This window comes from Dermochelys coriacea, chromosome 8, assembly GCF_009764565.3.
Source record: "Dermochelys coriacea isolate rDerCor1 chromosome 8, rDerCor1.pri.v4, whole genome shotgun sequence".
NCBI lineage: Eukaryota > Metazoa > Chordata > Testudines > Dermochelyidae > Dermochelys > Dermochelys coriacea.
Window position 1 is genome coordinate 37,461,722 of NC_050075.1, and position 17,992 is coordinate 37,479,713.

At 50.3% G+C, this 17,992-nt stretch overlaps 1 protein-coding gene across 1 annotated transcript; it reads left to right on the plus strand.

Moving 5' to 3' along the window:
• The first annotated feature begins 50 nt into the window (after nt 1-50).
• On the plus strand, nt 51-14,487 carry IK (IK cytokine). Its single transcript, XM_038414855.2, has 20 exons — nt 51-195; nt 1,690-1,756; nt 2,289-2,381; nt 2,844-2,903; nt 3,964-4,131; nt 4,210-4,324; nt 5,270-5,340; nt 5,442-5,488; nt 5,804-5,967; nt 6,124-6,232; nt 7,094-7,133; nt 7,679-7,904; nt 8,768-8,786; nt 9,513-9,591; nt 10,046-10,126; nt 10,454-10,511; nt 11,275-11,363; nt 13,044-13,152; nt 13,569-13,603; nt 14,115-14,487. The coding sequence occupies exons 1-20, from the start codon at nt 180-182 to the stop codon at nt 14,140-14,142; spliced, it is 1,674 nt and encodes a 557-aa protein (XP_038270783.1). The 5' UTR covers nt 51-179; the 3' UTR covers nt 14,143-14,487.
• The last annotated feature ends 3,505 nt before the right edge of the window (nt 14,488-17,992 follow it).

Here is a 17,992-nt window from a genome sequence, read left to right on the forward strand (position 1 = left end):
GCCAATCGAAACACGCTTCGAACCACATCAGCCAATCCGCAGACGCGCGTGCGGGCAGGCTGGGGCTTCAGTTCCGCTCCGCTCCCTGCGCGAGGCCTTGTGGGAAGATCGCGCGCGGGGCGTTGTGGGAAGTAGAAGGTGTTGGTTGGTTCTCTGCTGGCGTCGGTCGTGCGGGGAAGATGCCGGAGCGAGACAGTGAGTGATGGGCCCGAGAGCCGGGGGAGGGGCAATTGTCAGGCTCCCAACTTGGAGCTTGTCTGCGGAGTGTGCAGGGTCCCCTCCCTGCCCCAGCGCGGCCCCGGAGCTCTCGCCCCAGCAGGGAAATCACCCAGAGGCTGTTCAAAACTAGCTGCTCGCCGTGCTGGCCGGCCAGCGCTGGAGCCGCCTGTGAGCGCCCAGCTGCGGGGAGCGTGTGTGTGTGTGTGTGTGTGTGTGTGTGTTGGGGGGTCGACGTCCGGATGCTACAGGGGGTTGCATTGGGTAGGCACTGAAACAGCTCTTCCCCACTTTCCGTAGTGCTCGCAGGGCCCAGCGATGAGGTGCTCCCTAGGATTAAACATTAGGTTTAGAAATGGGATCGACCTATCTATAGTGCTTAGGGCTGTGAAAAATTTTGCATCCTGAGCACAACCATTAGGTCGATCTAACCCCTAGTGTAGACGCAGCTAGAGCGATGGAAGGAGTCATCCTTTGACCTAGTTACCACCTGTTGGAGAGATGGAATAACTATGTCAACGGAGATACCTCTTCCATCCGTGTAGGAAATATCTGCCCTACAGCGGCATAGCTGCAGCGCCGTATAGTGCTGCTGTAGCGGCTTTATTATAGACATGCTCTTACAGTTAAGGAGATGATAGACAGTGGCAAATGCTTCTCCTGCATTTATTTCCTGTTGGGGCTAGCTGGAGGATTACAGAATCTTCACTCCAAGATAGGGCTGGCTTTGCTCTGGTGTTCTTTTAGGTGCTGGGTAAAAGTCAATATCTTGGGTATTTTCCCCATAACCCAAGAATTTTGCTCCTTCACTGGTTCTTTGGGGTTTTGTTGTTTAACATAATTTTTCTCCATTGCCTTCTGAGAAATTATGCTATTTATCAATGAGGGTTGCTCCTTTTGTAGTTCTGAATTCTCTAATGTAACCATCTGGGAGACAGCTAACAACAAATAACATTCCTTTATAAAAGGGTCTGCCTGCCTCAAAATGACTGAGAGTGATTCCAGAGCATTAGCATTCCGATGCCTCTTAAACTGATGCCAGGTTATAAGGATCAAAGAGCCATAAAAGAGCACTGTTCAGTAACTGACTAGGCTAAGGTTTCAGAGTGGTAGCCATGTTAGTGTGTATCAGCAAAAACAATGAAGAGTCCTTATGGCAGCTTAGAGACTAACATTTATTTGGGCATAAGCTTTCGTGGGCTATAACCCACTTCATCAGATGACTAGGCTAAAAATGTTGGTTGCGTATTGATGTGTTCCGTGAAGGGAGAAGCTGTCGCACAGGTATGTGGCATAAACTTATTTTATTGGGAGGGGTGTGTGTGTGAAATCTGTTCACTGCTCACTGAAATCTGATTTTGATTCTTCTATCATTTGATAGCAATAAGATGCAGGGGCTGGTATAGGTTTGGGCTTGGCAGCACAGCGTACTGATTGATAGGCTCTAACGAGCTCTCTTTTTCCTTCTCCAAGGTGAACCGTTCTCCAACCCTCTGGCCCCAGATGGCCATGAGGTGGATGATTCCCACTCCTTCAATCAGTGAGTATAAAAACTTTTGCTCTCTGTTTCCTTCAAATGGAAAGGTAGTGGGCACAATATGGTGTACTGTGGGGAGGAAGGATTTGGGTACTGTTTCTGTGCTGCAGTCAGTCTCTTAGCACCAGTTAATAGATTTCAAGGCCAGAAAGGGACCATTATGCTCATCTAATGTGATGTGCTGCATAATACAGATAATAGATTTCTCCAAGCCCAATCATATGTAGCTGAACTAGGGCATATCTTTTAGAAAGATGTCTAATCTTGATTTAAAACTCCAGCTCAACCCTTGGCAAGTCCCCTCCTCCGACTTGCCCCCTTGGTAAATTATCCTCACTGTTTAAAAATGTGCAACTTATTTCCAGTTTGAACGTTGTGAAACTCGGGTGAATATGGGCAATCCCATGCAGGCTGCAATGTCACAATGTGGCCAATTCACATGCAGGGAAAAATAAAGACAAAACTGCTCTCAGCAGGAGTGTGTGATAGTCTCGTTATCGTTGTTACAACGAAACATGATTCTTCCTTTTCCTAGGTCCAAACTGACCAATGAAGACTTCCGAAAGCTTCTTATGACCCCGCGGGCTGCGCCGACATCCGCACCCCCCTCCAAATCTCGCCATCATGAGTAAGTAGATTTTGTTAATCTTTCACTGCTCTTTGACTGAACGTGAAGTCATCAGTCTCAAGCAGCTAATGTACATCTTACTCTTTCTTCCCTGCACTCCAGTACTAACTAACTTGCTCTGTATGTTGTATATGCATTGGGGATGGGGAAATCAGTAATATCAGAAACTGCACGAATGAGAGCATGGATGCAATAGACTTATTAAAACATGCATGGGAACCCCAAGGTTTGTCTTTGTTGAGTCATGTTGAACCCTTTCACTTTCTCCCTCCCTGTTGGTACAACTGAGTTAGGTGTTCTATCGGGCAGAAATCTAACTACCCTGCTCCAAATATATCTAGCTTTGGACATCTAAGTGTTAGACCTTTCAAGCCCAAGTCCCTATGAAACTGCTGCCTCTAGTACCTCTTGTTCTGTGGGTGCTGCCGTTTGTGATGACTGTGGTTTTTCTGTTCTCTCCAGGATGCCCCGGGAATACAATGAAGATGAAGATCCAGCTGCTCGCAGGAGGAAGAAGAAAAGGTAAATGGGGAATGTGCTGGAGCAAAAGTCACCTTCACCTGTCAGCCAGCTGCTGCCCTTTCTTTAGAATGCAGAAAGGGACCCTAAGTGGCCGGGAATATCAGTGGGTTCTGGACTGATGGCAAAGGAACCAAATGAAGTAAGAAGCACTCTGATAGGGAGGTTGTCACTTTTCACAACCACCAAAGTGATTGCACCAGGGGAGCAGTAGGATGGTGACACAGATTGCTTAGCTTGCCCCTAGGAGGATGTTAGGGGAGAGCACCTGACATGGCTGCTCTCTGTGGGGATGAGTTAGGACAATATAGGGGTATTCGCCCCATTCAGCATTTTCCTTTAAGTATTGAACTCATTATGGTGCATTTACAAAGAGTGGGTTCTTTGCTTTTAAAGCTACTCTGTTTCTCAGCAATATCTTGCTATTATAATGTTGTTTTGTTTACCATTTTCCATACAAACTGTGTCACCAAATGCTGTAGAGGTAAAAATATGAAGAGTGGTAAGTGAGGAAGAAAAGATGTTTTTGTCTTCCACTGAGATGTGAGGACTGGGTGGAGCTGAGAATTACAGGAACATTGTCCTGGACAAGTGTGCTGCTGAAGAGAAAACTATTGCACCTACAGTGAAGAGATTCTGGAAGGGACAGATGAGGCCAGTGCCAGATGAGTAGAAGGAGTGAGAAGGGCAATAGAGTGAGACAAGGTCTAGGAGAGACTGCAGCAAGTCCATTAAGGGTTTTTAAATCAAGCATCTTCAAATGAATGGGGAGCCACTGGAGGTGTCTGAGGATGGGGCTAAGTGGCTGAAGGAAGGCAGCAGCATTTTCTACATGCTGGAGTCTGGAGAGTTGGGACTTTAGGGGACTATGGAGAAGGGAGCTGTGCTAGCTGTGGCAGAGCAGCTAAAAGCATGGCTGAGAACTGAAGCAGAGGTGGAGTGGAGGCAGTGGCCCACACAAGGCAGTGCTCTGGGAATGGGAACAGACTGGTGGTGTCGCCTGGTCAGTATTTTTTAAACACAATGGATTAGTTCAAACGCTTCTCCCTTTCTCTGCCCCCAGCTATTATGCAAAGCTGCGGCAGCAGGAGATTGAACGAGAGAGGGAGCTGGCTGAGAAATACAGGGATCGAGCCAAGGAGAGAAGAGACGGTGTCAACAAAGACTACGAGGAAACAGAGCTGATTAGCACGACTGCCAACTACAGGGCAGTGGGACCCACTGCAGAAGCGTAAGTTAGCCTGTGTCCAGGCATTGTCAGGGACCCCAGAGCAGAACATGTGTAACATGCTCCCTTCTCATTATACAGGGATAAGTCAGCAGCTGAGAAGAGGCGACAGCTGATCCAGGAATCCAAGTTCTTGGGTGGTGACATGGAGCACACTCACTTGGTGAAGGGTCTGGATTTTGCACTGCTTCAGAAGGTGAGTGCAGATGATAATACATCAGTAGGGTTTTCCTTCTGAGTAGCAGTGTACTTGTCAGCGAGCTAAGCCATTGGCTTCCACCCAGAGCCGTCCCTTGGGTATGGCAAATTGGGGCAAATGCCCCAGGCCCCACGCTTTGGGGGCCCCACGGGCGGGGAGGGGAGGCGGGAAAGCGGGGTGAGGAGGTGAATGGGGAGGTGAGGGGCAGGCGGGTGCGGGGAGAGGGAGCAAGGAAGAGCCCTCCTACCAAACCACCCTCTGTCCCCAGCGCCTGTTGCCCACCGTTGGGCCCCGCCAGTCAGTGCCTCCCCCACGCTCTTAGCGCCTACAGCGGATCAGCTGTTTCGCTGCATCATGAGGCACTGGGGGAGAGGACTAAGGGACAGCATGCTTGGGGGAGGAGGCAAAACTGGGCAGGAAGGGTTGGGGGTGGGAGTGGGGCCTTGGGGAAGCGGTGGAGTGGGGGTGGGGTCTGGGTGGAGCTGGGGGGGTGGGGAGCACCCCCTGGCAGATAGGTGCTGAGTTTCTGAAGTCCCGGGCCCCACGCCCCCCTAGGTACGGCCCTGCCTCCACCCCTCAGTGCGGTAAACAAATATTATCCCCAGTTTACACGGGGAAACCAAGTCTCAGATTACTCAAGTCTACATAATGATGCAGTGGCTGAACTGGGACTAGAACCCAGGTCTCTCGCGATCCCTTGCTCCAGTCTAGCGAGTGGAGCACACAGGGAAATAGAATGGTCGGGTGCTACTGTGCACCCGTTCAACCTGTTTCTTGGTTGGAGTTGCCCTGTGTGAGGCTGGGGGAGCACTGGCTGGTCTACTGAAGGCGTTGGAGCCCAGGGGAAAGGGCTGGATGCCTCTCTTCTGGTTACAATGAGTAGCTGTACCAGGGTAGCATTTTGACAGCGTCCCTTTTCGTCTGTCTTGTCGTTCTGATCAGGTGCGTGCTGAAATTGCCAGCAAAGAGAAGGAAGAGGAGGAACTGATGGAGAAACCCCAGAAGGAAACCAAGTGAGTGTGAAAATGCTGAGCCCTCCTCTGAGCGCAGTGCAGCCAGGGGCTGGAGCAGGAATGGAAATGGCCATTCTTTTAATACTTCGTTTTCTTTTCAGAAAAGATGAAGATCCTGAAAATAAAATAGAATTCAAGACTCGCTTGGGTATGAATGTGGCCACTTGGGTGTCTTATGCTGGTTGTGCAGAGAATAGGAAGGGGCTTGGTGCATGGTTGAGGATCATGCCCTGGGTTTGGTGGAGAGGAAGCTTAGCAAATTGGTTGGGAAGTTGTGGAGGACTCAGTGAATTGGTGAGGGGCTGGCAGATCGGTTGGGGCTCTCAGGAGAGAGGCTGTGAGTCAGATTCTGGAGCCTCTGAGCAGCAGGGATAGTTTAGCTCTTGCAGTCAATAGTAGTTTGGGTATTTAGGTTTCCTCTTCTCCTGAGCCATTTGGTTTTACACTTTCCTCTCTTCCCCAGGTCGGAACATCTACCGCATACTGTTCAAAACTAAGGCATATGAGCGGAACGAGTTGTACCTGCCAGGGCGGATGGCCTACGTGGTGGATCTGGATGACGAGTACGCAGACACAGATATCCCAACCACCCTGATCCGGAGCAAAGCTGACTGCCCTACCATGGAGGTAACTGCCTAGGCCACTCCTAGTTCCCTTACTGCACTGTCTGACGGCACTGGCTCTAGCTCAGCAGGAGCATGGCTTCTCAGAGTCCTGCCTCATGGAGGGGCTGCAATTCTCAGAGTGGAGAATCATTCCTTCTCTCTGCGCTTTCTCTTCCAGGCACAGACCACACTGACCACAAATGACATTGTCATCAGCAAGCTGACTCAGATTCTCTCCTACCTGAGGCAGGGGACCCGCAACAAGAAGCTCAAGAAGAAGGACAAAGGTAGCCCTGAGGGGAGGAAACATCAAGGAGACAGTGTCTGACAGAAGCAGGAAGGGGCCATAGGAACTGGCTGTACAGATGGAGCCAGTGTGGGGAATATGCAGGGCAAGGCACAGACTAGAATGGGCAATGGAGGGGGCTGCGATGGTCAGCGGAGCCCCTTCTCTGGTGGAATGCAACGTCGAAGCCAGAAAAGTTACTGGCTGGGCTGTGGTCAGCCACAAACTGGGGCTTGATCTCAGTGAAACTACAAAGGAGTGAAGGGAACTGTGTGTATCCTAGCAGGGCTGGATTTCCATCGCCTTGTGGGATGGAATCGGGGTGGGACTCCTGTGGTCCATGGGGGGGATGGATTTGGGGGGGGACAGGGTTCTTAGGAATGAAGTGATGGAACCTGGCAGGCCGTGGGGACAGAATCTGGGGCAGCGTTCCTGTGGCTTTCAATGGCTGTTGGGGGGGGGGAGGGGGGAATCCCTAAGGCAGGCTCCCTTGTGGAGATGTGGGGAATTGCTGGCTACTCTAAAAGTGCAGGCTCTAACTGGGGGTTGCACTGTGTCTTTCTTGGTTTCATCTCCTTTCAGGCTGAAGGGGAGCTGGTTATCCAATCCCCAGCCATGCAGGAGGGGGAGGGAAAGCTGTCTGGAGGCAGCTCTGCCTGCAAAGGGCTGTATATATAGCTGGGGGCTTGCTGGAGGCTGGTATGGGAGGCTCTGGGAGCATCTTGGAGCCCTGCTCAGAAGCTCTGTGGTGATTGCACGAGCCCCTCTTGTGTGCACTCCAGTTGGTTGGGCAGGGCGGGGGATGCAGAGAAAGCAGGACAGAAGTGTGCTGACTTCACTGACTGCTGCCTTCTACCTGCAGGAAAGCTGGATGAGAAGAAACCTCCTGAGGCTGATATGAAGTAAGTAACCTCCTCGGGGATGAGGGACTGTTCTCTGGTCTTTCTCTTGATTGCTCACACTAAGAGATGTTGGAATCAGGAAGTTGCCTGGTGCTTTTGAGGGTAGCTGTTGGGTTCGTTTGGGGAATTAGGGGGAACCTAGGGGCTCTGTTTGGCCCATTACTTCTTTACACTGAGCTTTAGAATGGAGATTCTCCCCCCCCCCATTCCCTTTAAGCAGGGGGAGAGAGATGAAGAGGCCTAGACAAGGGAGAGGAGATGTTTTTGGTTGAAACTTGAAATGGCTGGAGCGTCTGCATCTCCCTGGGGCACAGAGGGAGGCCAGTGCAGATACTAGGAGCTGCAGAGCTGAAGGCTCTTGTTTTCAGTGGAGAGAAATGTGTGCTAGATGAGCACAGGGATGCAGCTGGCTGGGACTTCACAGATGCTGTAGTCTTCTCTGGATTCATGCTGCTTGTTACTGGTTAGCCTCCAGCTTCGAGGGGCTGATCTGTTGGTCTTTGCCGCGACACCAGTGGTTACTGTATCCTCCATTTCACCTGCAGTATCTTTGAAGATATTGGTGACTACGTGCCATCCGCGGTGAAGGTGCCACGGGAGAAGGAGCGAGAGAGGTACCGGGAGAGGGAGCGAGACCGGGAGAGGGAGCGAGACCGGGAGAGGGAGCGAGAGAGAGAGAGAGAGCGGGAACGGGATCGAGAAAGAGAACGGGAACGGGAGGAGGAGAAGAAGAGACATAGCTACTTTGAGAAACCCAAAGCTGATGACGAGGTGAGTTAAAGAAAGTACCCTCAAATGGGCTGGGATTATCACAGAGCAGAGAGGATTTCATACTGCGCCTCTCTGTTCCAAAGTGGGGATACGGCATTGGAGAGTTGTAGCAACACCTGCATCTTCTGCTGGCTCCTCATGCTGCAATAAGAATACACCCTCCCAGGAGAAGAGGGAGCCCTGGATATCCTGCTCTCCATCTCCCTATGCCGAGCAGGAACAGACCCAGTGTCTTGTCCAGAATCTGTTCTGTGATGGAGACTTCCTGAGGGAGGGGTGGGGGATGTTAGCTCCAAGTCAGTAGTAAGGCTCTTTCAGAGTTATAGTAAGTGTGTGGGCTGGATTCTGACCTGTGATGTGCTGTGGGAAATCCATACTGACTGCACTCTGGTTAGCTCCAGTGGATCTGAGTTCAGAATCAGCTTTGAATTGCCCCAGCACCTGGGAGGAGGTTGCCTGCTCTTTGGGGCAGGAATGTGGCTGGGTCATCTACTGCCCTACAAGCTCATAGTGGAATTGGAGTGCTAGTTGGATAGGGATATTACTGCTGCTGCACCTGCAGCTTTTTGCCTTTTGGTGTGTGACCATCCTCAGATGTCTCCAGAGTGATCTCTGAAGTGGGCAGAGTCTTGCTGATCAGCTGGTTGGTGGGAAGGCTCGGCACCTCTATCCTCCCGCAATTGTCTTGGAAAGCAGGACCGAAAGGAGCTTTTTACTCTCACACACTGAAGGTTCAATCCTTCATTCCTTGTGCTGCTTGAGGCTAGGATTGGGCTCTCAGAGTCGGGGTTCAGGAGCACTGTCATTTTCACTTGTTTTCTGGCCCACCATAGTAACATTCTCTTCTTTCTTTTCCTTTTCAGCCTCTGGATATTGACAAAGGTGAGTTGCTGTGTTTATGTGGTATAAAGCAGATGGGACTGAATTCCAGCCTGCAGCAGAGACCTCTTAACCCTACTGGCTGCATGGCGAGCAGAGTTCTTGGCACTGCCAGTCCAGGTCGATAAGGTTCTGCTTTCGCTCCTGAAGCCTCTAATGTTGCTATAAAATAGTAGGGGCCCATATGGCTCCGGGGGAATGGAAATGAGATAGAGCCATTAATCCTAGGGCACTGGTGTGCATCCATTCAGGGCTGCCAGTGCCTGAAATTAATTCCCACTAGGACAAGGCTGGCCAGGTGGGTCTCAGTTTAGTCCCTGGTTTTACAGGGGCCCCATCCCGCTGGCACTAGTCGGCAGGTCTCAGCAGGAAGGCCAGGGACTCAGTGGGCCCTGCCAAGAGTGACCTTTACTCTACAGGCTGTTTACTCTGGGTTGGGTTTATTTCCTCCTTTTGTGGATCTCCTCGTCCCCATTAGTCCCAGGGCCCTGTCCCTGGTGGAGGATCCCTGGGTCGTGCACTTTATTCCATTAGTTACCAGAAGGGGGCAGTGCCTCTCCCAGATGCTGTTAAGAAGCTGCTTTGATCATGGTGACTGTGTGGGGGTTATGTCTTGTTCTCATGTGAGAGGTCTCCCGCCAGTTCTGTGTATGCTGCAGATGGGGAGCTGTACCACACCTCGGGGTCCTGGTTAGAGTGGAGTCTTAACAGCTTTCTTCTTGCCCCCAGGGCCAGGCTCAGCCAAGGAGCTTATTAAATCCATCAATGAGAAGTTTGCTGGAGCAGCTGGCTGGGAAGGAGCAGAATCATATCCTTTATGCTCACACATCAACCAGCCTGGCGCCAGGACTCCAGGCTTCTCTCGCTGGCAGCCTGCTGGTGTGTCTGGGCATCTGTGCTGCAGGAGGGCTCCTCTCCTCTCAGCATGTCCCTCCTTCCGCAGGGGGGCGCGCGCTCGCTCTCTCTCACTCACTCTCACACACACACCCACGGCTGTTGGGAGAGGAGGGCTGGGTGGGAAAAGCCACCTGAACACTGTGTCCCTTGTGGTACGTTGGGTCCAAACCACAAGCAATCACCTGGTGCATCCCACCAGAGAAGAGGCTCCAATGAGCATCTCAGCCCCCTCCATTGCCCACCGAGTCTGTGTCTTGTCCTGCATATTCCCCACAATGGGTCCTTCTGTGCAGCCAGTTCCTAAGGCCCCTTCCTGCTTCTGTCAGACACTGTCTCCTTGCTGCATTTTCTTTAACACATGACACATTAAAGAAGCCTGAAGATAAGAAGCAGTTGGGCGATTTCTTTGGGATGTCGAACAGCTACGCTGAGTGCTACCCTGCTACGTAAGGGCTCTCCGCTCACTGAGGGCTGGGGGTCACTGTGCAGCTGCTTCCCAGGCAGCTGGGGGTTTTGGTCAGAGCTCAGGAGCCCAGACAGGCACTTGCCTGGTCCTGCTTGGAGAGCGCCCTGCAAGCTAGCTGTGAGCACTCGGCTTGCTGGAGGGAGCAGATGCTGCCATCTGGACCAGGGAGCTGCCCAGCTAGAGTTAGTCAGATGTCCATAGAGTTCTGCACTGCCAGAACAGAGAGTACTTGAGTACCTTTGGTTGAACTGTGTGTGCTGTAATGTCTCAGCCAGTGCCCAAGCTGACTCTCCCACTCCCCTTTCAGCATGGACGACATGGCTGTGGACAGTGATGAAGAGGTGGACTACAGCAAAATGGATCAGGTATTCCCAGCATGCTTTTAAAGCCAGCTTATGAGGCTGGTGTGAAACAGAGGCTCAAAGGAGCCACAGGACAGAATCTGTGCAGGGTGGATCTGGACATGGACTCCTGGCTTCATAATATAACTGATTTTCTCAGATAGATGAAAGTGCTTGTTCTTTCTGCCCTGCAGCTGGATCTTTCTGACCTATTTGCTATGGGGGTAAAAATTACCTGCCATCTGGTGCTCAATGAATGACCTGGGGAGGGATTCTAGTTGGATTGTGGCTGCTTGGCTCCTTGGCCCATTACTCCTCTTAGCTTTGCTCACTGGCAAAGACTGGAGCCAGACCCTTGAATCCGGTCTGCCTTTAGGACCTCCTGTTTCAAAGGAGGTGGGTGAGCAGGGGCTAGCCAGCAAGCAAAGATAAATTAGAGAATCCATCTAAAGACTTGCCTTTCTGCTGCCTCTGAGAACTGGAGCTGGGTGAAGGAAAACCCCATGGGTGCAGTGACTGACATCTTGTACCAGCTCTATCTAGTTCTGGGCAGGCTCATGGAATTGTCTCCCATGTGGAGTTATGACCTTCTCAGAGATGGTATCCAGGAGCTCCCAGAACTCTGCGTCCCAGCTGGCAGGGGAGATCAGACTGCTCCCTGCTTGAGCCTGACTTGGTTTGGAAAAAGATCCCCAAGCCTGTTCGACTCCTCTGGGCCTGTGGTCTGCATGGGGAGCATCAGCCAGCTTCCTCTGATGAGCACCTAAGCCCCTCTCTCCTGCTGCAGGGTAACAAGAAGGGGCCCCTGGGCCGCTGGGACTTTGACACGCAGGAGGAGTACAGCGAGTACATGAACAACAAAGAGGCTCTGCCCAAGTAAGTCTGGTGCTCCCCCAGAAGTTGGGTGGGGGGAAGGGACCCCACTAGGGTGGAGAGTGCAGAGTGGGTGATGGGGCACAGCTGCTGCCTGAGTCCCTTGGGGAGGATGGTCCTGTGACGGGTTGGATCACAGAAACCCCCTGGGGCTGGCAACTGATGTGCCAAGACTACTACTACCACTGCTTTCCCTGCCAGCTTAGGACTCCAGCACCCTATCTTGCTGACCCAGACACGCCAATCTGCTCCAACACAGACCCAGGCTCTGAACCACGTGCCCCAAAGCTGCAGACTTAACTGAAAGCAATTTAAGAAGTGTGCCTGTCTTTAACACTCAGATGCCTAACTCCCAGTGGGGTCCAAATCCCAAATAAATCTATTTTACCCTGTGCAAAGCTTATAAAGGGTAAACTCGTAAATTGTTGGCCCTCTAGAACACTGATAGAGAGATGCACAGCTGTTCCCCCCACCCAGTATTAATACATACACTGTGTTTAATTAATAAGTAAAAAGTCATTTTATTAAATACAGAAAGTAGGATTTAAGTGTTCCAAGTAGTAACAGACAGAACAAAATGAATGATCAACCAAAACAAAATAAAACCCACAAATTTATGCTAATGCAGTAAGAAGCCGAATACAGATAAAATCTCACCCTCAGAGATGTGCATCCGATGAAGTGAGCTGTAGCTCACGAAAGCTTATGCTCAAATAAATTTGTTAGTCTCTAAGATGCTACAAGTACTCCTTTTCTTTTTAGAGATGTTCCAGTAAGCTTCTTTTACAGACTAGGCTCCTTCTAGTCTGGGTCCAGCAAGCACTCACACCCCCTGTAGTTACTACCCTTTGCTCCAGTTTCTTTAGGAGAGGGTGGGTGAGATTCTGTGGCCTGCGCTGTGCAGGAGGTTGGACTAGATGATCAGAATGGTCCCTTCTGACCTTAGTATCTATGAATCTATGAATCTTTCAGGTATCCTTCGGGGTGGAGAGACTATCTCTTGAGCAAGCTGAAGACAAAATGGAGCGGTCTCCCAGGGGTTTAAATAGACTTTTCCATGTGGGTGGAGACCCCCTCCTCTCTCCTATCCAAAGTCCAGCTTCAGGATGGAGTTCTGGAGTCACACGGGCAAGTCACCTGTCCATGCATGACTCAGAAATTATAGGTGGCAGCCCTGGTTCACATGCTTCCTTGAATGTCCTCAGGTAGACTTCTTATGTGGATTGGAGCATTCCAAGATCCATTGTTCGCTAAGTGTTTCTTGACTGGGCACCTAATTTGCACATTCCTCTCTCAAGAAACTGACCACACACTTTACAAAGGTTACTTAAAAATCAAGCCAGTACACATCCAATATTCATAACTTTGAATACAAAAATGATACATGCATACAAATAGGATTAATAGATTCAGTAGATCATAACCTTTACATAGTTATGTTACATGGCATATGTAGCATAGAACATATTCCAGTTATGTCGTAAATAAAAGCATATTTCCCTAAAGCCTTATGGGGGCACCATCACCGGTCCCTGGGCAGTAATCCCCAGGAGATTCCTACCTGGCCCAGTGGAGATGAAACCCTAATCTGGCCCAATAATACAGGCAGCCTGGCTGGTCTGCAGCCACCTGCCCAGTTGTCCTCCACACCTAACCTCCCCTCTGTTTCGCTTTTCACCCCAGAGCAGCTTTCCAGTATGGAATCAAGATGTCAGAGGGCCGTAAAACGCGCCGTTTCAAGGAGACCAATGACAAGGCCGAGCTGGACCGACAGTGGAAGAAGATCAGTGCGGTGAGTGTCTGAGGGCAGGACAAAACTGTTTCCCTGCTGGGGGTGCTGTTTGTCTAGGACTTGAACAGTTAGCACCCAGAGGAAGGATCCTTCGGGTTCTGGGGTTGGTTGACCTGTCTCCCGTGTTGTCAGATGTCCAGGAGTGGGGACTTGACCTCATTTCTGTGGCCTTACCATTCCTTCTTCCCACCAGTACAAATTGGTTTGGTTGAACAGAATTGTCCCTGAGCGGATCTTGCAGCTCGGAAGCCTTAACTGCTGCTCCACCCTTACCAGGCCAAAGAATCCGCAAAACCAGCTCCGTCCGCTATGGAGCCTTCACCTTTCCCTGTGGGTAGGGAGAGCCCCCTGCCCCAAGATCTCTGGGCAGCATTTGTTGCTCTCATCGCAACATGGTCTTTGTGCTTTCTCTGCAGATCATTGAGAAAAGGAAGAAGTTGGAGGCTGACGGGTGAGTGGAATCTCTTCTTCATTAATTTGACTTTGCTACTAGAAAGTGCTGCAGCGCCCACACTGGGACCTAGCCAGCCTTTGTCCCCTTTCTCTCCTGATGTGCGATCACTGGATGGAGGAGGAGCTGAGGCTCTATGATCCCCACAGTCTTCATCTCTGAGAAACTACCAAACAGGGAGCCAGCTATCTACATTCTGCTATTCCCTGCATTGCAAGCTCTGGTCCTCTGGCTTGTATTTGCCTTTGATAACCAGGCAAGACACACAGTGTCTCTTCAGTAGTGCTGCCCTGCTTTGGAAGGCAGGATGCATACCATGGAAGTAGGTGCTTCAACTTGGGCAGTGGGGGAGGGGTGCTCACCCAGACTAGTGCACCTTATGGGAGTACATGGGTACTGTTCATTCTCCATAAGGAAACAGGTTGAGGGGAAGCCTCAGATTAGAGCCCCAGGCCTGCACTGACATGCTGATGGATGTCTGACAGCTGGCCTCATGTTTCTCTGGTTTCAGGGTGGAGGTGAAGAGACCGAAGTACTGACGTCCCAGCCAAGTTCCTGTCTCTCATCCTTGGAGCCCTTGGGGCTTTGATTTATGGACACTTTGTTTCTATTAAAATTCTGAGCTCTGATTCCTGTTGCAGGCTCTGACACAAAGGTGCTTTGCTCTCTGCTCTCAGGAAAGAATAGGCCTTGGCGTATAGGGGTGGTATGTGTGCACTTCGGGGGAGAGCTCTCCTCTGTCTGGAGGAGCCTGGGGCCCCTGGACTACTGGTGGCTGTGCATCCAGACTGTGCCCCTTCTTCCAGAGTCTGCGTTGCTGCATCATGTGATTTGTAATCCTTGTCGATGCAATAAAATTGTGCTAACTTGCATATGTCACCCTGGGCTTGGCCTCTTGGGTTGTAGCTGGAATGGATAGCATGTGGGGGACTGCCTGTGGCATGTTTGAAAGGTTTCTGCTTCCCTTTTCTCTCTCCTATGGACAATCACTGTGCATCACCCCTTTCAAACAGAAAGAGATAGCGTAGGTTTGGAGGGGCTTATCACCTGCTGGGGGCTGGCTGTCAAGGCAAATGCTGCTTTTGCTGTGGTGTCCAAAGAGTCAATGTAGCGGTGGCTGTATTTAAGCTTATCCTGGCTGGGCCACTGATGGTCTACAGCTACATTCTGAGCAGACAGCTCAACCTTTTTCACCACTAGGACAGAGAAAATGCCAGTGCCCTCTGTGTTCAACGGGAGGAAGGGAAATGTTGCCCTTACTGGGTCGCAAAGAGCAGCTGAGCTTCTTGGCAGGGAAGAGAGGGGTCCCAAAAGTTCAGGGACTCCCTAGAAGAGAGAGAGAAAACATGAGCTACCCCCACCAAAAATGGGGTCTAGAACCTTTCTCTGGGGTGTTTCTCAGCCTTCAGCTGCTATTTTCACTGAGGTCACTGCACACTGGGCTGCTGAGCTGTTAGTTGTCACTAGCAAGATGTAGATCCAAATGAAGACTAAATTATGGAGCTCCTAGTGCCATGCCCTAGATCCCAGCTGGGTGTGTTAGTGCTGTTAGATTCATGTGCTCTCCTGCTCCCCATTTCCTCCAGCTGTGACCTTTGCAGACTTTTGCACCCTTGAAAACTGTTGAATTTTCCATTGAGGGAGAGGCTCTGAGGGCGTAGGGCCACCTTACCCCATGGGTTTGTGCCCAGAGGAGATCAGGCTGCACCAAAGTTCTCAGATCCTCAGTTGATTCATCTGTTTCCCATCCGTCTCCAGTGTTTTTCTTAATCTCAGGCGAGTCCTGAGTCAGTGCAAACCACCTTAAATCTTCCTACCAGGAGGCAGTGTAGGGCTGAGGGGAGTTTGGGTCCTGAGCTGTACCTGGATTGTGGGTGCTTGATCTACTGACTTCTCCCCCCCCCAGGGTTGAAAAGGGTTTGGGCTCCAGTCACTGTGAGTTTGGTCTTTGGCAAAGGCCCTTGGTGCCTCTCATTAAGCATCAGTCTTCACTCTCCTCTGGTGGGGAAAAGTTGCACCTACTGCCAGGTCCCCACCCTCCCATACAAATGGCCAGATGTGTCCATGGGACCTGAAGCCCCAGACAGGCTGGGATGTCGGAAACTGAGTGAAAAAGTGCTGGTCTAGGAGCACTAGGAGGGGAACTGAAGCACAGAGCACATGTGGCAAAAACTAGCATCGGTCTCCAAAGCTTCAGCTTTCAGTGACTTGCCTAGCATCACCTGGGAATCTGGACCAGAACTCAGGCCTGTAGGGTAGCAGAACACTGTCTGAAAGGCAGAGCCAACCATTCTAGCCCCACATTCCTCATTTAATGAGAGGAAATTCATTTGTGGCTCCCTGTGCCCTGTAAAAATGGGTATGTGGAATCAGGCCTGTTTTAGAGACAAACTGCCCAACCATGCACACAGATTGGGCACATGCCTTCAGAAGGCCTGTGAAGCAATATGGCTAAAACTTGCTTCTTTCTTACTACAAACCAGGGTTCTGTTTCTAAATCTATTACAAAAGAATATCTCAGCCTTTCAAAAGCTCATTAAGCTAAAGGGGGGGGGGGGGAGTGAAGCTTGTCCATCTTCTGGGATAGCACTAGAGTCTCATCTGCCATAACTAGAGTACTGATGTGTCAAGAAATGTTAATGCTAAGAAGGGAATCTAGAGTTCCTGTGTCCCACTGGACATCCAAGGCTTTTTACAGGGGTACAAGGCCAGAGAGTGCCCCAGGAATTCATCCCCCAGAGTTTCTGGAATCTGACAAGGTGAAGGGAGCTGGTAGATGAGAGTCAGTCTGGGAAGCATTGGAACCTGGAAGCAATGGAACTGAAGCACTGAGATATCAAGGCACAAAAATTTGTCTCCCAAATTTCAACATTAAATGATTTGCCCAATGTCCTAGGGGAACCCACTTATATGATTTCATTGAGTCTGATTGTATTTGTTTTTTTTTTTTTGAGCCCCAGCTCCTGGAGTCAAGTGATTATATGACTCTCGGCTTTCTTTTAGCCCTCAAGATGATGAAAGAGCATGAAAATTAGACCCCCAAAGAGTCAATAAAGAGAAGAGAAAAAAGAATCCAACATGATTTTTAGTAACTCATGATTTTGAAGGTAATATTGTGATTTCTAGGGCTTGACTCCTGATGTGTGATCACTTGTGGATGGCAACAGTTGGGCAGAGCTAGTGCTAAAATACTGGTGTGTAGGGCTCATGCTCCTGCCTTTGCCACAGGCCCAGCCTTCCTTGTGCTAACTCCATCTTAGAGGGCAATCCCCTGTGTGCAGCTAGGGCACAGCCCTGGGCTGGCAGGGGGAATCTGCTTTGTGTGCAAGGGCTAAGAGCCTGGGTGGCATCCACAGGGCTCAAACCCCTGGAGGAGCATAGATTCCAGAATAGAGCTGTCAATAGAACTGCTGGGCTGGAGCCAGCCCAAGACCCCAGCTACCAGAGAGCTATAGGAGACCCGTGGGGAAGTAGGGCCATGCAAATGACCAAGGAGAGACATTTAACATCAGCTCCTCTGCCCCAGCCTTCACCTAGTAGGCACCTGTGACACTCTGTACATCCAAGTACTATGCTGGAACCCCCATATTCACCCCTGTAATTATGTTTTGTACAAAGTATGCCATGTGAGGTATTATTTTAACAGTCTTGATCTGTTGAACATTAATATGCTACTGGAGTGTATGTGCTGTCAGTGTATGGGAAGTATTGTTAGATATGTTACTGAAATATGTTGTGAGGTTGGGAACACCCACAACCAGCCTTTCAGTTACAACAAAGGAGTAGCCATCAATAGCCAGACAGCATTAATAGCTCACTAACTCCAATCCTCTATCCCAGAGATTTCTCTGAGAAGGCACGTACACCATGGGAGCAGACTAACCCACATCCCAGCAAAGATCTTTCCAGCAAGCTGGAAGAAAGTATAAAAGAGAGACAATGACATCCCTTCTCTTCCCACTTTCTTAAGGTAACGCTCTGACCTTTATGCTACCACTATAATCACTTATAAAAATCAGTCATTAATAAATTTTAATGTTTTATCCTTACCAGTGAGTTTGTCTAAAGTACTTGAGAAATTTGCTAAGGTTACAAAGGCTGGTGCATCTTCACTTTACTTAGTTTACCACTTCTTCATAGGAATGAATTTACACTACTCAGGCTTTTGACCAGTGCAAGACAGAACAGTTCTGGAGTGTAGGGCTGGAGCTCCAGGGAAGTGGGTGGAGTCTCTCTATTGATGGTTCATGAGTGGCTGGGAAATCATTCATGTAATTCAGTTCGGTGTGTCCTTGCCTGTGGATGTCTGGTTAAGTGCAGTGCCTATCAGCATCACAGTGTGAGGGATACCCCAGGCTGGTGGGGTTGGAGGGCTCAGCAGTCCCACAG